This window comes from Capra hircus, chromosome 4, assembly GCF_001704415.2.
Source record: "Capra hircus breed San Clemente chromosome 4, ASM170441v1, whole genome shotgun sequence".
Classification (NCBI taxonomy): Eukaryota; Metazoa; Chordata; class Mammalia; order Artiodactyla; family Bovidae; genus Capra; species Capra hircus.
In genome coordinates, this window is record NC_030811.1 from 53,962,491 (window position 1) to 53,976,886 (window position 14,396).

A 14,396-nucleotide genomic window follows, 5' to 3' on the forward strand; every position below is an offset into this window, starting at 1 on the left:
AAGAAGTTAAGTGTCTTTTAATTTCATGGCTGTGGTCACCATCTGCAGTGATTTTGGAGCCCCCCAAAATAAAGTCAGCCACTGTTTCCACTGTTTCCCCAGCTATTTCCCATGAAGTGATGGGACCAGATGCCATGATTTTAGTTTTCTGAATGTTGAGCTTTAAGCCAACTTTTTCACTCTTCTCCTTCACTCTCATCAAGAGGCTCTTTAGTTCTTCTTCACTTCCTGCCATAAGGATAGTGTCATCTGCATATCTGAGGTTATTGATATTTCTCCTGGTGATCTTGATTCCAGCTTGTGCTTCATCCAGCCCAGCGTTTCTCATGATGCACTCTGCATATAAGGTAAATAAGCATGGTGGCAATATATTGCCTTGACATACTCTTTTTCCTATTTGGAACCAGTTTGTTGTTCCATGTCCAGTTCTAACTGTTGCTTCCTGACCTGCATATAAGTTTCTCAAGAGGCAGGTCAGGTGATCTGATATGCCCATCTCTTTCAGAATTTTCCACAGTTTATTGTGATCCACACAGTCAAAGGCTTTGGCCTAGTCAATAAAGCGGAAATCGATGGAAATAGTGGCAGACTTTATTTTCTTGGGGTCCAAAATCACTGCAGATAATGACTATAGCCATGAAATTAAAAGACCCTTGCTCCTTGAAATAAAAGCTATGACCAACCTAGACAGTGTATTGAAAAGCAGAAACATTACTTTGCTGACAAAGGTTTGTCTAGTCAAAGCTATGAGTTTTCCAGTAGTCATGTATGGATGTGACAGTTAGACTATAAAGAAAGCTAAGCACTGAAGAATTGATGCTTTTGAACTGTGGTGTTGGAGGAGACTCTTGAGAGTCCCTTGGACTGCAAGGAGATCCAACCAGTCCATCCTAAAGGAAATCAGTCCTGAATATTCATTGGAAGGACTGATCCTGTAACTCCAATAATTTGGCCACCTGATGTGGAGAACTGACTCACTGGAAAAGACCCTGATGCTGGGAAAGATTGAAGGCAGGAGGAGAAGGGGACAACAGAGAATCAGATGGTTGGATGGCATCACTGACTCGATGGATGTGAGTTTGAGCAAGCTCCAGGAGTTGGTGGTGGACAGGGAATCCTGGCGTGCTGCAGTCCATGGGATTGCAATGAGTCAGACACGACTGAGAGTTTGAACTGAACTGATCCTAAAAGTATTAATGAAGCCTCACCCAAATTTTAACGATAGACATTGACAATAATTACATCATTTCAAAGCTAGAGGGCTCAAATAAATTGTAAACTGTTTAAGCTTGCAGCCACGCAGCCTGGCTGTTTTGCTCAGTAAAATGCAGATACCTGATGTTATTCGGCAGTTCTGTGAGCCACACTGTGTTTTGCTGCATAAGAACTTGTGGTTGTGGTTTTGTTGTCTAGGTTTTTTTGTTGTTGTAGTCATTATTTTAACCTCTGCTCTTGTTACAATTTAAAATGTCTTTGTATCCTATTATAGTGTCACCCAAGCATTGATTAAATGGCGTGGTGCTTGTACTAGTTCTGAAACTAGCCCATGAAAATAAATAAGTTTGGAATAAAATGTAGATGTGGTAAAACATGATAAAGAAGGTCAAACAACCCCCATGATATTCTGTGCTATAATTTAGCAGTGTGAGGACTCTATAGGCCACTAAAGATGATGCTGAAAAAATAAAATGGAGCATTGAAATAAAAATGCACTGTGGTGATATAGAGCTGTGTCTCCTGAGAGAATGTTTATTCCTGTAGAAAAAATCAGTTTTCAGTTTGGAATATATTATTCAAAGCCTTCAGGAACATATCCCTTGCATAAAATGCAGTCATCTTGTTCTTGAGATTATTTTTTGTAATTAAAATTATTATATAGAAGTTTTTTAATCTCCTAAAACTCATTGGGGAAAAAAATAATAGGTTTTTATCTTTAAAGTCTAGAATATGAATTGACTTTTATTAATAAGCCTCACCAGGTACTTTATATCTAGCTTAATAATGTCAAGCTGTTCTTTCCATAATAGTTTTCAAAGTTCTAGCTTTAACAGTGTATATCCAAGGTCATGGGACATCTAGGGCTAACATTTGACATCCCAGAATAGAATGTTAGAATTGAAGAGAACCTTAGAGAAAATTTCACAAAGAGGAAAAGATGGTTAGAGAGGTTGGCTAAGGGACTGGCTCAGGGTCACACAACATTTCAAAGAACTGCATTTTTCTATTTTCATAGTGTATTTTAAATTATATTCTCCACATGACAATACCCTTTCCTCCCTTTTTACTTCCTTCTACGTATTGAATTTTCCAACCATAATAATAAGCTGCCGTCCAGCTATATTGACACAGGGTAAGAGTGGAAATATCAATTTTTTTTTTCAATTTTTCTTAAAAAAAAAAAAAAATCTCTGGAGGCTTGTTTTTCCTACTCAGGACTTTTGGAGTATATAATCTTGTAATTAAGGTTTTTTCCCTCAGTTTTTAATACCTATAGGAATATGCTGCTATGTACATTATTAAGGACATGATGCAAATAACACATCAAATTCTGATGACATTGTTCCTCATGGAGTGTTTCTTCTTTTCAAGATAACGCGTATGGTAAAACGTTACGGCAGCACCATGGCTGGGTAGTGCGAGGCGTTTTCGCGGTAAGTAGGCCTTCTGCCTCCTCGTGTTCTGATGGTCACAGCAAGGTGTTCTGTTTTGCTCTGTGTGTGTGTGGTGGTTCTGTTTGCTTTGCTTTTGAGAATAAGAACAACATGTTGCTTATTGCATTGAAATCTGTAGGTCTGTTGTGTGGAAACGTTGGCAATAAACAGAAAAGACTTAGAGTGTGCTTCACCTTATCTAGCTCCAGGGACCCTGAGGTTAGTCTCAGAAGTGGCTGCCTTTCTGATGAGGTAGTAGAGTGTCAGTGTAGCCTAGAGATCACGCTCTGAGGGGAAACCAGGGGTGGTTTCAAGCCCATAGCTCCCTCTGCTGCCTGTCAGGGTCAGGCCTGTTAATTCTCAGATTTTAGTTAGTCTTTTTTCCTAAACTGAATTGTATCTTTGAATATTAACTGACCTGGGTTGCCAGTGGCTAGAACTGAAAATCTCTTCTTCCCCAATTATTTTCCTTGTGGGAGTGTTTGAATTTGTGTGTGTTGGTTCCTGTTACCTATTATTCCTTCCTTCCTTGCATGACCTGGGAAGAACACACACCTGAGAATCGTAGTTCTCAGGTGGACAGATCAGTTCACCTGCTTTGTAAAATAGCTGCAGCAGATGGCCCCTTTCTGTCAGCAGTAATATTCCGTGATTCTCCTGTCGGGCGAGAGGTCAGCCTCAGTCAGATGCAGCCATGAAAAGGCTGAATCTCATGTCGTGGTACAACAGGAAATGTCAGGGGATTAAAAATAGCTTGCAGATGATGTCTTTTACTAATTTGCCTAAGGTAAGAACTGTTCAGGTCATGATTTCTTAGGAGACAGGTAAAGAAAGTGGGAAGAATTTATCATGGAAGAAATCAAGTTTTAGTGAAAATGAAACATTTTACTGTTCACTGGACTAGGAGCCAGACCAGTTGCAGCCACAAACTGCTCACATTAACCTTCAGTGGATGTTTAATAATGTAATAATAGCTTCCGTGTGGCTATTGGACACTTAACTGTATCAGACACTGTGCCAGGTACTTCTGTGTTCATTATCTTTGGGAATCCTTAGGATTGGCTCCCACTGTTTTACAAGTTCAGAACTATTCATTTCAGTTCCAAAGTAAGGCAGTGGCAGAGCCCAGGTCTAAACCCAGATCTGTCTCCAAGGCTGGTGCTCATCCCATACATCACAGCTCTCCACAGTGAAGACAGAATAACTGAGAAGCTGCTAGTGAGAAATTAGTCAAAAGATGCTGCTCCATTCATCAATCTCCCTGAGTAGATACTGTAATTGCCTGCAGGTGCCTGACACCCAAGTTCCCTTGGTGAGATGAAAAGCAGGGAAACATTGAGTTGCTTCATTTATAAGAAATATAAGTGTAGTTTTGTTTTGTTTTTTATTCCAGTAGAGAGGGCAGAGTTTAATCCTGAAATATTGATGATCCAAGAGACATTGACAACAAGAATGAAGCTATAGGAGAAAATTTATCATGAGCATACGTCTTTGAAAGGACATTTTAACTTATAGCATTTTTCTAAATAATTTAGATTATTTAGTAATTTAGTAATTAATCTAATTTAGTAATTTAGATTCATTGTAAAAATAAAATGTATAGAAAAATAGAAAGGGTAAAACTTAAAATTGTCCACAGTCTCACCACTCTATAATAACCATCTTCAACATTTTTGTGTTTTACCTTCTTAGCTCTTATTTTCATATATTTAACATATTCTTTTCAATGTTGTTCTATTTCATTGTGTATATTTATGTTTATTTTATGTGTATAATTATCTTAATTTTGTATACTTACTAAGTATATGCATGTAAACTTTTTTGACACTTAGCTGGTTGTATAGTTTTGTATTGTTTTTCTCCACTTTTTTAGTTTTTATATTTTCTAGTTGTATTGACATACGTTACTGTATGTTTAAGGCATATAGCATGGTGGCTTGATTTAAATGTATTGTAAAATGATTACCACAATAGGTTCAGCTAAATCCATCTTCTCTTATAAATACAATAAAAAGAAAGGAAAAAGGAAAAATTTTTCTCCTTGTGATGTAAATTCTTAGAATTTACTCTTTTCACACGTTGGCTCTATATCCAGCAGAAGTATTAGCTGTAGTTGTCCCCACTTATTTTTAGGGATTGCATAATATGTCCCCCAGTATAGAGGTACCGTAATTTTTTTGTTCCAAACCTTTGTGTTGGAAATTTCAGTTGCTTCTAAGTTTGTTTTTACAGATGAAACAGCATCTGTTTTTATGCATTTTTGACTAAAACAGTTATCTCCTCAAAATAGGTTCCTGGAAGTAAATAGCTATGTCTAATGCAAAGAACTAAAACCCCAACTTAGAGCACTTACCGTGCACTGGATGTTGTTTGAAGTGCTTTACTTATGTAAAATTATTAATCTCATAACTCTGAAGTAGGTTCTATTTTCCTTGCTTATAAACAAAACCTGAAACACAGGTTATAGGAAAAAAGTTATAGGAAAATAGTTATAGGAAAGAGCATTCCAAAGTTATAGGAAAAGAGCATTCCAAAGTTATAGGAAAAGAGCATTTTGAAGACTCTTAATGTTATTGCCAGTAGTTTTTAAATTTGCTGATTTTTAAGGAAATAGATTCTGTTGAGCATTTGGTAATAGCATTATTAACAGAGGAGCTTCTTTTCAGTCTCTCTCCTGTTATCCTCCATGCCATCCCTACTTCGGGAAGTTTATTGAATTTTCTGATGTCCTGATTAAAATCATCAGGGGCAGATCTAACTAATCTTGGTTGCTCAGGGAAATATCTTTTACACTCACGGAATCTGACTTACTTAACAGCCAAATATTGGACTTTTATCGTCAAACAGTTATGGTCTGTGGAACTGATGGCTAGTCTAGGCTCTGTCTCTTTCTGTGGCTCTCTGTTTTGGCTTCCTCTTCAGTTGAGTTCTGTCATTGTTTCCCAAATAGACTCAGCTGCATCATTGTTCCCTAGGAACCTTTGAGAAATGCATTGTCATGGGCTCCACTCTGGAGAAACTTTAAACATTTTTTATTTTATGTAAATATATGTACGTAGTTTTATTTTGCTTTTTATCACAGGGTCCAAAAAGGTTATAACAAAAAATGGCAGTTTGTTCCATACTTCCCAGACTCACTAAAAGAGGCTGCAACTTTCAAATGCTTTGGCTATTTCCTCTGTAATTCTAAAACTATTTCCTCTTCTTTGTGGCCTTATCCATTTAAATTCATGTTGATTTCTGCGATAGATAGAGTTTAGCTATCTCAGACCTTACTGCCACTGCCTCCCCTCCCCTGCCTCTGCTTTCCGTGTATGATTTTATCACAAGTCCGCATGATGGTGATAAGCCAAAATTCTGTGACTTTTTTTGTTTTGTTTTATGAGTTTTATATTTCTCCCTGTACCATGAACTCTCTCACATCACCATCATTTTGAACTTACGAATTTTTTTTCCAGAACTTTCTAAACTCTTATTCCAGTCTGATTTGTTGTACTGCTGTTGTCCTGGAATTTTTGTTCATAAATTTCCCTATATTGAGTCCCCACCGCACCTTAATTGTATTTCCCAAGTCCTGTGACTTCCTATTTCTTGATCTAATCCCTTCTTTTTTTATGATATCCAAACTCTAGTAGCTTCCTAAAAAAAAGAGTGCAAGGGAACTAAATTTTTGAGTTCTTGCATGCCTGAAATTGTCTTTATTCTGCCCCTTTTTCCTAGAGTGTTGCTTTGGCTGGTGTAGAATTCTAAAGTGAAAGATGCTCAGTCGTGTCCAACACTTTGCGACCCCATGGACACCAGGCTCCTCTGTCCGTGGGATTCTTCAGGCAGGAATAGTGGAATGGGTCCATTCCCTTCTCCAGGAGATCTTCCTAACCCAGGGATCGAACCCGGGTCTCCCGCACTGCAGGCAGATTCTTTACCATGAACCACCAGAATTCAAGGTTAATAGAAATTTTCTCTCAGAACTTGGAAGGCAGTCCTCTGATGTCCTCCAGCTTCCAGTGTTACTACTCTAAAATCTGTAAAATGTAATGTGTATAAACCATTCCTCACCTCCTCCTAGATGCTTTTAGGATCTATTCTTTATCCCCACATTCTAAAATTTCACCATGTTTGCCTTTGGGTCTTTATCATTCATTTTGCTAAGCATTTGACTAGGCCTTTAAGTCAGGAGACTCATATCCTTCTGTTCTGGAAGATTTTCTCTCAAGATATTTTTGGACAGTTGCTTTTCCTCCGTCCTCTGCTCTCCATTATACCCCCACCATTATTCGAGTGTTTATGATGTGCCAGGAAGCGGAGTAAACGCATCCTGCATGTCCCGTTAATCCCTCAAATAAGGAAAGTGCTACCAGTCGTTTTCTGCAGACGAGGAGACTGAGGCTCTGATTTAGCCCCCTTGCTTGAATTCCTCAGGCTGACCTGCAAAAGAGCTGGTGTTCAAGTCCAGGTCTCCTCACCTAGTGGCTATGCTTTAGCCACTGCATAATGCCAGCCACTCTCCCCTTGCAGAAAGGGAGAGGGTTGATTCTCAAAGACTTTCAATATAAGGAAGCTCAAGAAAGCAACTGCAAGATTTTTTACAATCTATCAAAGATTTTAAAAGCCTCCAGAGAGCTCAGTGGAGCCAAAACCAGTAGATGCCAGAGAACAGATTTCAGTACGCTTAGGGAACAGTTGGCCTGCAGAGAGAGGGGAGCTGTAAGGAGCTTAGGAAATCTTTCCTCGGCAAAGCAGTGTGGTTGGTGGTGTGGTTGAAAAAGCAGAGAGATGATCCTAAGTTCAGGTCCTGGCCCTGGCACTCATTAGCTGTGTGATTTCCATATGTAAAATAGGGATATAGATTGTACAGGGTTCTTACAAAGATTAGCTGGGATAAAATACGTTGAAGCATCAGCATGCAAGCAAACCATAAATGTTAACCCCCTTCATTTTTAGAAAATATTCACGAATACAGAGGAAATCTCTACATAAGGGTGAATGGGACATAGGTAAAGAAAGTATGTGGAGATGAGATATAAACAGGATGGTGAGCTGCTCCGCCAGGCTGGCCATGTGCCAACAAAGACTGTCCAAGCAGTGTACATGCAAGTCATTCTTAGCACTCCATGGGAAGAGTCTGGATCACTGTGAATGAGAAAGTTTGAGCTATTCTCAAACTGTTCTCCTCTCACCATTCCCTGATTTGATGGGACTGTTCATCCTAAAGATAGCCCAAGAAGATATGTGCTTCTTCAAGCATTAAAGTGATTTGGTTCTTGAAACATAATTGAAGAGTCCATGAACTGAAAGAATGTATGCCTGTTTTTTCACTCTTGCTTGCCTCAGCTCTGTGTATGTGTGTGACTGTGTGTGCATGCATGTGCTTGTGCTTGAGTATAATGTGCAAGAGAGCATGACATGGTGCAGCTTTTCACAGGCAATTCTTTTGCAGTTAGCTCTGAGGGCAGCTCCATCCTATGAAGATTTTGTGGCTGCATTAACCATTAAGGAAGGCGACCACCAGAAGGCAGCTTTCAGTGTTGGGATGCAGAGGGACCTCAGCCTTTACCTCCCCGCCATGGAGAAGCAGCTGGCAATACTGGACACTTTATACGAGGTCCACGGACTGGAGTCTGATGAGGTGGTATGACATCTGCAGAGTAGCTCTGCCTCCTCACTTCAGGGAATAAAGTTTGCTAAAGCGTTTTGTTGCCCGACTTAAATTTCCAGCAGCAGCTCCAGCCCTCTCCAGTCTCTTACTTGGGGAATGGAGAGGGGAAGGCAAAGCCTAGTGCTTTTATATATAATTTTTTCAATGCTGTATGTTTTGTGTGTTTAAAAATCAAGGTGCTATATAGTTAGTTCAAAAGGCCTCATGGAAAACCAAATTGTAGCTGTTATATAGATGTGAACAGCAATTTATAAGAGCAGATTTGACAAATGAATTTGTTAGACAAATGTTTTGTTTTTAGCTTTTAGTTTTAATGGGTCACCCAAACCTAAGCTGAAAATGAGCAATTTTCTGTATTAAGGACTATAACTCATAGCTGGTATTTCAGTCAACTTAGAATTAGTCTAAAATTTTCAAGGGAGTTAAGCCCCTCTGTTGAAGCTATTGAAAATGTAGAATTTGCTATTCCTAGATGTTCTGCACAGAATTCTCTTCTCCATGGCTCCGTGGGCCAGAAGAACCTGTGTATTCAGCACATCTGGTACACTGGTGTGACCAAGCAGTTCCATCCCATTTATAGGTGGGGAGACTGGCTCTGAAGAGATGAGTGGTATGTCCTTGCCCCAAGCCGGAGGATAGTATGGGAGAGGTGGGTGGGTCATCTGAGGTGACCCCTGTGCTGTACACATCCTTTGCCACCTTTTTCCCCTGCATCATCTCAGTTGGACATCACAGCAAAACCATGGTATTCAGGGATTATTATTAAACTTCATAAGTAAGGTTTAGAGGTCAAGGGATAGGCTCAGTCACATAGCCACTAAATGGAGGAACCACGTGATTTCCATCTGTGACCTGGACCACCTCTACATCAAAATCACATGGAGAGCTTGTTTGAAAATAAAATTCCCAGGCCTTACCTTGACCTGAAGAACCAGAATTGTGGGAGTAGGACTCAGGATAATAAACCTTGAGTTTGAATAAATTTTACAAGGTATTTTTGTGCAACAGGGTTGAAGAACTACGAGATTAAATTCTAGTTTATGGAATTCCCAGTCTTCTGCGTGAACTAAATGTTGTATCCTTTCTTGCAAGGAGTAGGAGGCAATCATTGAAGTGAAGTAGTTAAAAGGAGAGTGAGAAGTGGAGCGAGTTTACTCAGCAGCTTTCTTAACTGAACCAGCAGGCCTTGGTGTTGTCCCCGGGGGCCACAGTTCCGAATGTACTCTCTGACCAGTCTTGGCTTAATCACCAGTAGTGCAGAGCGAGCTAAATGCAGCTGCTTATCTGTCTCAAGAGCTTTGGGACCATGTCACAGTTTAAAAGTGGGATTTTTAAGTCTTTCATGAAACAACCCGAAGAGTGTGACGTGATGCCAGGACTGTGGCCTCAGTCCCTCAGAAAGCCAGCCTGCCTGGAGTGGGCGTGGGGGAGAGGCCACGGGTGCCTTCTGTGCCAGAGGCTACTCACTTAAAGTCGCTGGAAGGAAAGGTCCAGCACGAGGTAGCTCCCCGGCTGGAAGTGGTGTTCCTTTGAGGGGGCCCAGGGGATGCTGCTCTGAGGGCAAAGAGAACCCTCTCCTTGGGTGAGAGGTTGCTTTGGGGAAGGGTACTGATTTGGTCTTTTTGTCTGTCTGTAAACAAATGAGTGGGCCGTTAATGTAGCTCAAATTATTGAATTGGGTACTCTGCACAATAAGGACTTGTGGAAAATGCTTAAACTTTAGAAAAACAGCATCGGGTATTTTAAGGCTGGAGAGAGAAACAGTGCTGAAGTGACATTGATTTATCTTAGCACTTGCTGTTGGCAGCTGCCAAGGTGTGTGTGTTGTCTCCTCCACTCCCACAAGAAATGATGCGCCTCTCCTTCTCTGGCTAGTGTGGGCATGATGGCAGGACTCGGGGATGATTTAGACTTCCTGCCCTTCACAGAGCTTCCTAAAGGGAAGAAAAAAGCCACCCGCCTTTGCTTTACGTTGAGTGAATGCACAATAGCTATTGTGCCATCAGGTGGGGAGGCTACCTGGAGATTGTAAGTGTGGAGAAGCATTTTGAGCAAATGCTGGTGCTTCGTGTCACCTCAGGTGAACTGCTGTGGTCCCTGGCAGAGGTGGGCTCACGGAATATACCTCAGATTTTCCACCGAGGCTCAGAATACACACAAAAAGAAAGCTGCTCAACGTAACCATTTCACATTTATATAGGTACTGCCTTGGTATATATGACCCAGTTTTCTGGAGAAGATGTCGTAATATCTGGGATCTTTGGTCAGAGAAGCTTGAGTAACTTGAATAAGTCACATTATCTACTCAACACTTTTCCAGCCCTACAGAAAGGGGGTAATGTTTTTTAGTAGATATTTTCCTTACTGGAGCATGTTAAGTTTACCTGAGATGCATAAAGCTCTGGAAATTGAACTATCATCATACTAGATGATAAATTCAATTTGACCTGAAGCTTGGCACAGTCAGAGCTTTATCCTGAACCTGTACTATTTGCTTCTCCGTTTTACTTAAAGTCACAATTTGTGCTAATTTGCATTTACTGTCTAAGAAGAGGACAAAGAGAAAAGAGAGTTAGTTAAGGCTTTCTCTGCAGAATCCTCCCAAGATTCCTGGGGCTTCCAAGCTTTCATTCTGACAGTGAGGGGAGATGGGAAAATGGTATTATCGTTGTTGGTGGAGTAATCACCTTGCTCAGACATTTTTAGGATTCCCTTTCTAGATTAACCTTTAGAGAGATCTTGAAGGAAAATAGAAGGTAATGTGTCTTCTAGGTATCATTAGAAGCTAATAAGTAGCATTTGAACAATCTCTCACAAGGTACTTTCATACATGTAATTTCATTCATGTCTATACTTCTTCCCACGGCAGAAGCCAGGCCTTACATTTAGGAGGGATTAAGGTGTGTTTGTCTAACTGAACAAAACAAAATCCTTTCAATGATGGCAACTTTTTGTCCTTTGAAAGCAAATTTGATTCATTATATCTAATCTTGGCAAAAATACTAAGTTAGAGGGGGTACCTTTTGGGGAAGAAACCACCTTGTGTCTGTGAAGTGCAGATGATTTTTCTCATCACCTCTTGATCCAGCTCTACAGGAAGTTTAGAAGTGGGGCTCTTGGAATGTTGAGCACATCTATCCCCAGGAAATTGACTTTGAAAGGCAGCATTTGTTAGGATGTATAAGCAGTGACTTCAGGGGCCTTGTCATCATTATTTATGTATCATTCTGAATATAAATCCTCCCCAAATGTCATATTCCGTGATGAGGGCTATCTGAACTCCATAGTTCAGTCCTGCTGCTTCTCTCTCCTCTTCTGTTACTAACTGTTGTGAATAATACCCTCATCAGAGTACCAGATCCATCCCTTTTTAAACTGTTTTGCTCCATTCCTCAGCAGCAGCTTTCTAGCACATATGTGGAGCATCTGGCACAGACCTAGCCGGGGTCAGGTGCCCAGCCTGAGCATTCTCTCTTAGTCTGCAAGAGCTCTTAGTCTGCAAGAGCTTCTTAAAGAACCCCTGTCTCAGTGTATAGCTGTGAAGCAGGTGACCATATGGTGTGTACCATCTAGGAGAAGTGATATGTTATTAGATAAATGCTGCTGGAAAGATTTGCAGTCTTCTCTTTTTGATTATTAATTACACACACACAGACACACACACACACACACCCACCCATCCCTAAAGTTAATGCTTTTAGTTTTCTATTTTCGGAAAAGTGTTTTTAATTAGGAAAAGCTTGTGGTAGGGACCAATAAATAAATTACACTTTTCTTTATTAAATTTGAAGTAAACTAAAAGAGCTGAAGCAAGAGGTATCTTATTAAAGAAACCAAATCTGATGATGAAAAATCAGAAGAAATATCATTTAAGTCAGTAAGGAAAGTCAGAGGGTTATGAGCAATACAAGATGTGATTTTGGGAGCTTTCTGGAAGAAAACTGTCCTTACATTTTTTTCCTACTAAATGACTGTGTGCTATAGAAGTTGGTTCCATGATGGTACATTTCTGAATCGCTTGCTTCTGATTTTAGTTTTGTTTTTTTTTTTTATAATTATTCAGCTTTCCTGCCCTCGCATTTGATTTCTAAGTGAAGTGTCAACCTTTAAAAATTTTTTTAGATTTAGAATTTTTGAATACAATACATTCTAAGCCATTGTTCTATTAGCTGAGCTAACGTGTTTTGTCTTGGAATGCCTGACTTCCACGCTCTTTGTGATCTGGTGGCGTCTGTACATGAGCTTCAGTGTCAACAGCAACCCACGTCCCTATGACATGCATGTAGAGTGCTTTACTTGGAAACACACTCTGCTTTCGGGCAGCCCTTCATTGTCTGCAGTTGCTTACTCAGGGGTTCATAATAATGACATAAAAATCCCCACTAGCTGTCTAATAGTATTTTAAGACTGCTTATCTATTAATAGGGTGTAAGCGTCTTTTCAGCAATTCCATGAGCATACTGTTCACTGGACCTCCTCTGGAAATGCCCCGAGACCTGTCCTGGCACAGGCCGTAGCCTGCGTACAGGGGCCATTTGCACGATTTCTCATCGCACTGCGGCCTCAGGGCACTTGGAAGTGACCCTCAGCAGTACAGTGGACACAAGCATTGATCTTTCTTCTGCACTGTTTCCGTATAACCTTTCATTTCAAAAGGAAGAAACATAGCACTACTCTGCGGAGCAGAAGTTTTCCAAGTTCTTTGGTTACCCTTTTTAATCACTTCTCTTTCAGAGTGAACACATGTTCTCAGCTACACTATGTGAGAACACAAGAAAGAGACCTTGCTTGTTCTAAGCACTAGACTTTCTATTTTATGTATTTTAAAGTCTGATCAGTATTTCCTCCCAGACTTTGTAAACAGAAACCACTCTGGGATGGTTGGTACCCCTAGCAAAGCTGATCTCCTCCACAGATTCCCACATATCTGTGTCTATTTACAGGTGTATTGTGGAGTCAGTTGTGACAAGAAGGGTGATCTGGAAGTAATTCTGTTGCTTCCCAGGAGGCTAATGAGCCAGTCTTGTGGCATGTTTGATGCGTGATTCCCCAGTGTCATGACAGTTTCACTAGAATGTCAGTAAGCAGCCCAACTACCTCATGTAAAATTGGCTGTGGACAATCTGTGTCAGATGAGACATGTGTTAAGGTTGATTTAATCTGGTTAATAGATTGGACAACATAATGTCTCTGTAAAGAAGAAACACATTAGACCAGATGCCAAAGGCTACTATGTACATAGATTTCCTTGGATTGCTTTTTAAAGTCAATGTTTAATTCTGCCCCCAGTATTCTCATCTCAGTTGGTTGTGATTTCATAGATCCATGCACTTTGAGTATCTGTCACAGGCAGTCCTATGTTACTTGTTCTTGTTCAACATTTTGAATGAGCATCATAATGACAGTGGAAAGCAAGTGTCTGGTGGTTTGTTGATTCCTTAATTTTAATGGACATTTACTTAGAATATAATGTGTTGGAGCCTTTAAGGATCAACTGGATAAATGAGAATTTCATGTTTAGGTTTCATGTAAAACTCTGTCCAAGTTCATACTCTGTATTTTGTGGGAAGGGGGGAACAAGGGAGGGATTTACTTTTTTTGCAAAAGTATTTGAAAACATTTGTCAGATTTTATATTCATTAGTTATAATAAACTTATTTTTCAAGTATTTTATCAAGTGCTTCTCTGGAAGATTTTTGTGTGGGGTTTTGTTTAGTGAATATACCAGTAATAAGTATCATTTACTGGAACACATCCTACTTGCTGGGCATCATCCCAAGTTCTTTACAGATATTAATACACTTAATCCTCCTAATCAGCCTTTAGGGCCAGTACTATTATTAGCCTGAAGTTACAGATGAGAAAACTAAGGCACAGATTGGGGAAGCCCCTGGTCTTAGATCCCACAGCTGATGTGTAGAGCCAGGCTACACACTCAGGCAGCCTAGCTCCAAAATCTTTATAACAAACTACTTAGACCTAAACAAAAAATAATTCTGAAGCATCAAATGACCACTACAATGGCATTGCCCAGGGTATTCTAAGCAGGCTAGAAAGACCAGCTGCTGTCACAGGTGGCCGTGTTCTTC

The 14,396-nt window shown here is 40.1% G+C and overlaps 1 protein-coding gene across 1 annotated transcript in view; it reads left to right on the forward strand.

Annotated features, from left to right (window-relative positions):
• Positions 1–13,980, forward strand: part of PLEKHA8 (pleckstrin homology domain containing A8) — a 69,385-nt gene extending 55,405 nt beyond the window's left edge. The window contains exons 13-14 of the mRNA XM_005679257.3: positions 2,590–2,651; positions 8,089–13,980. Of these exons, the coding sequence (XP_005679314.1) occupies positions 2,590–2,651; positions 8,089–8,286 (260 nt within the window). The 3' untranslated portion in view covers positions 8,287–13,980. The remainder of the gene's footprint in view (positions 1–2,589; positions 2,652–8,088) is intronic.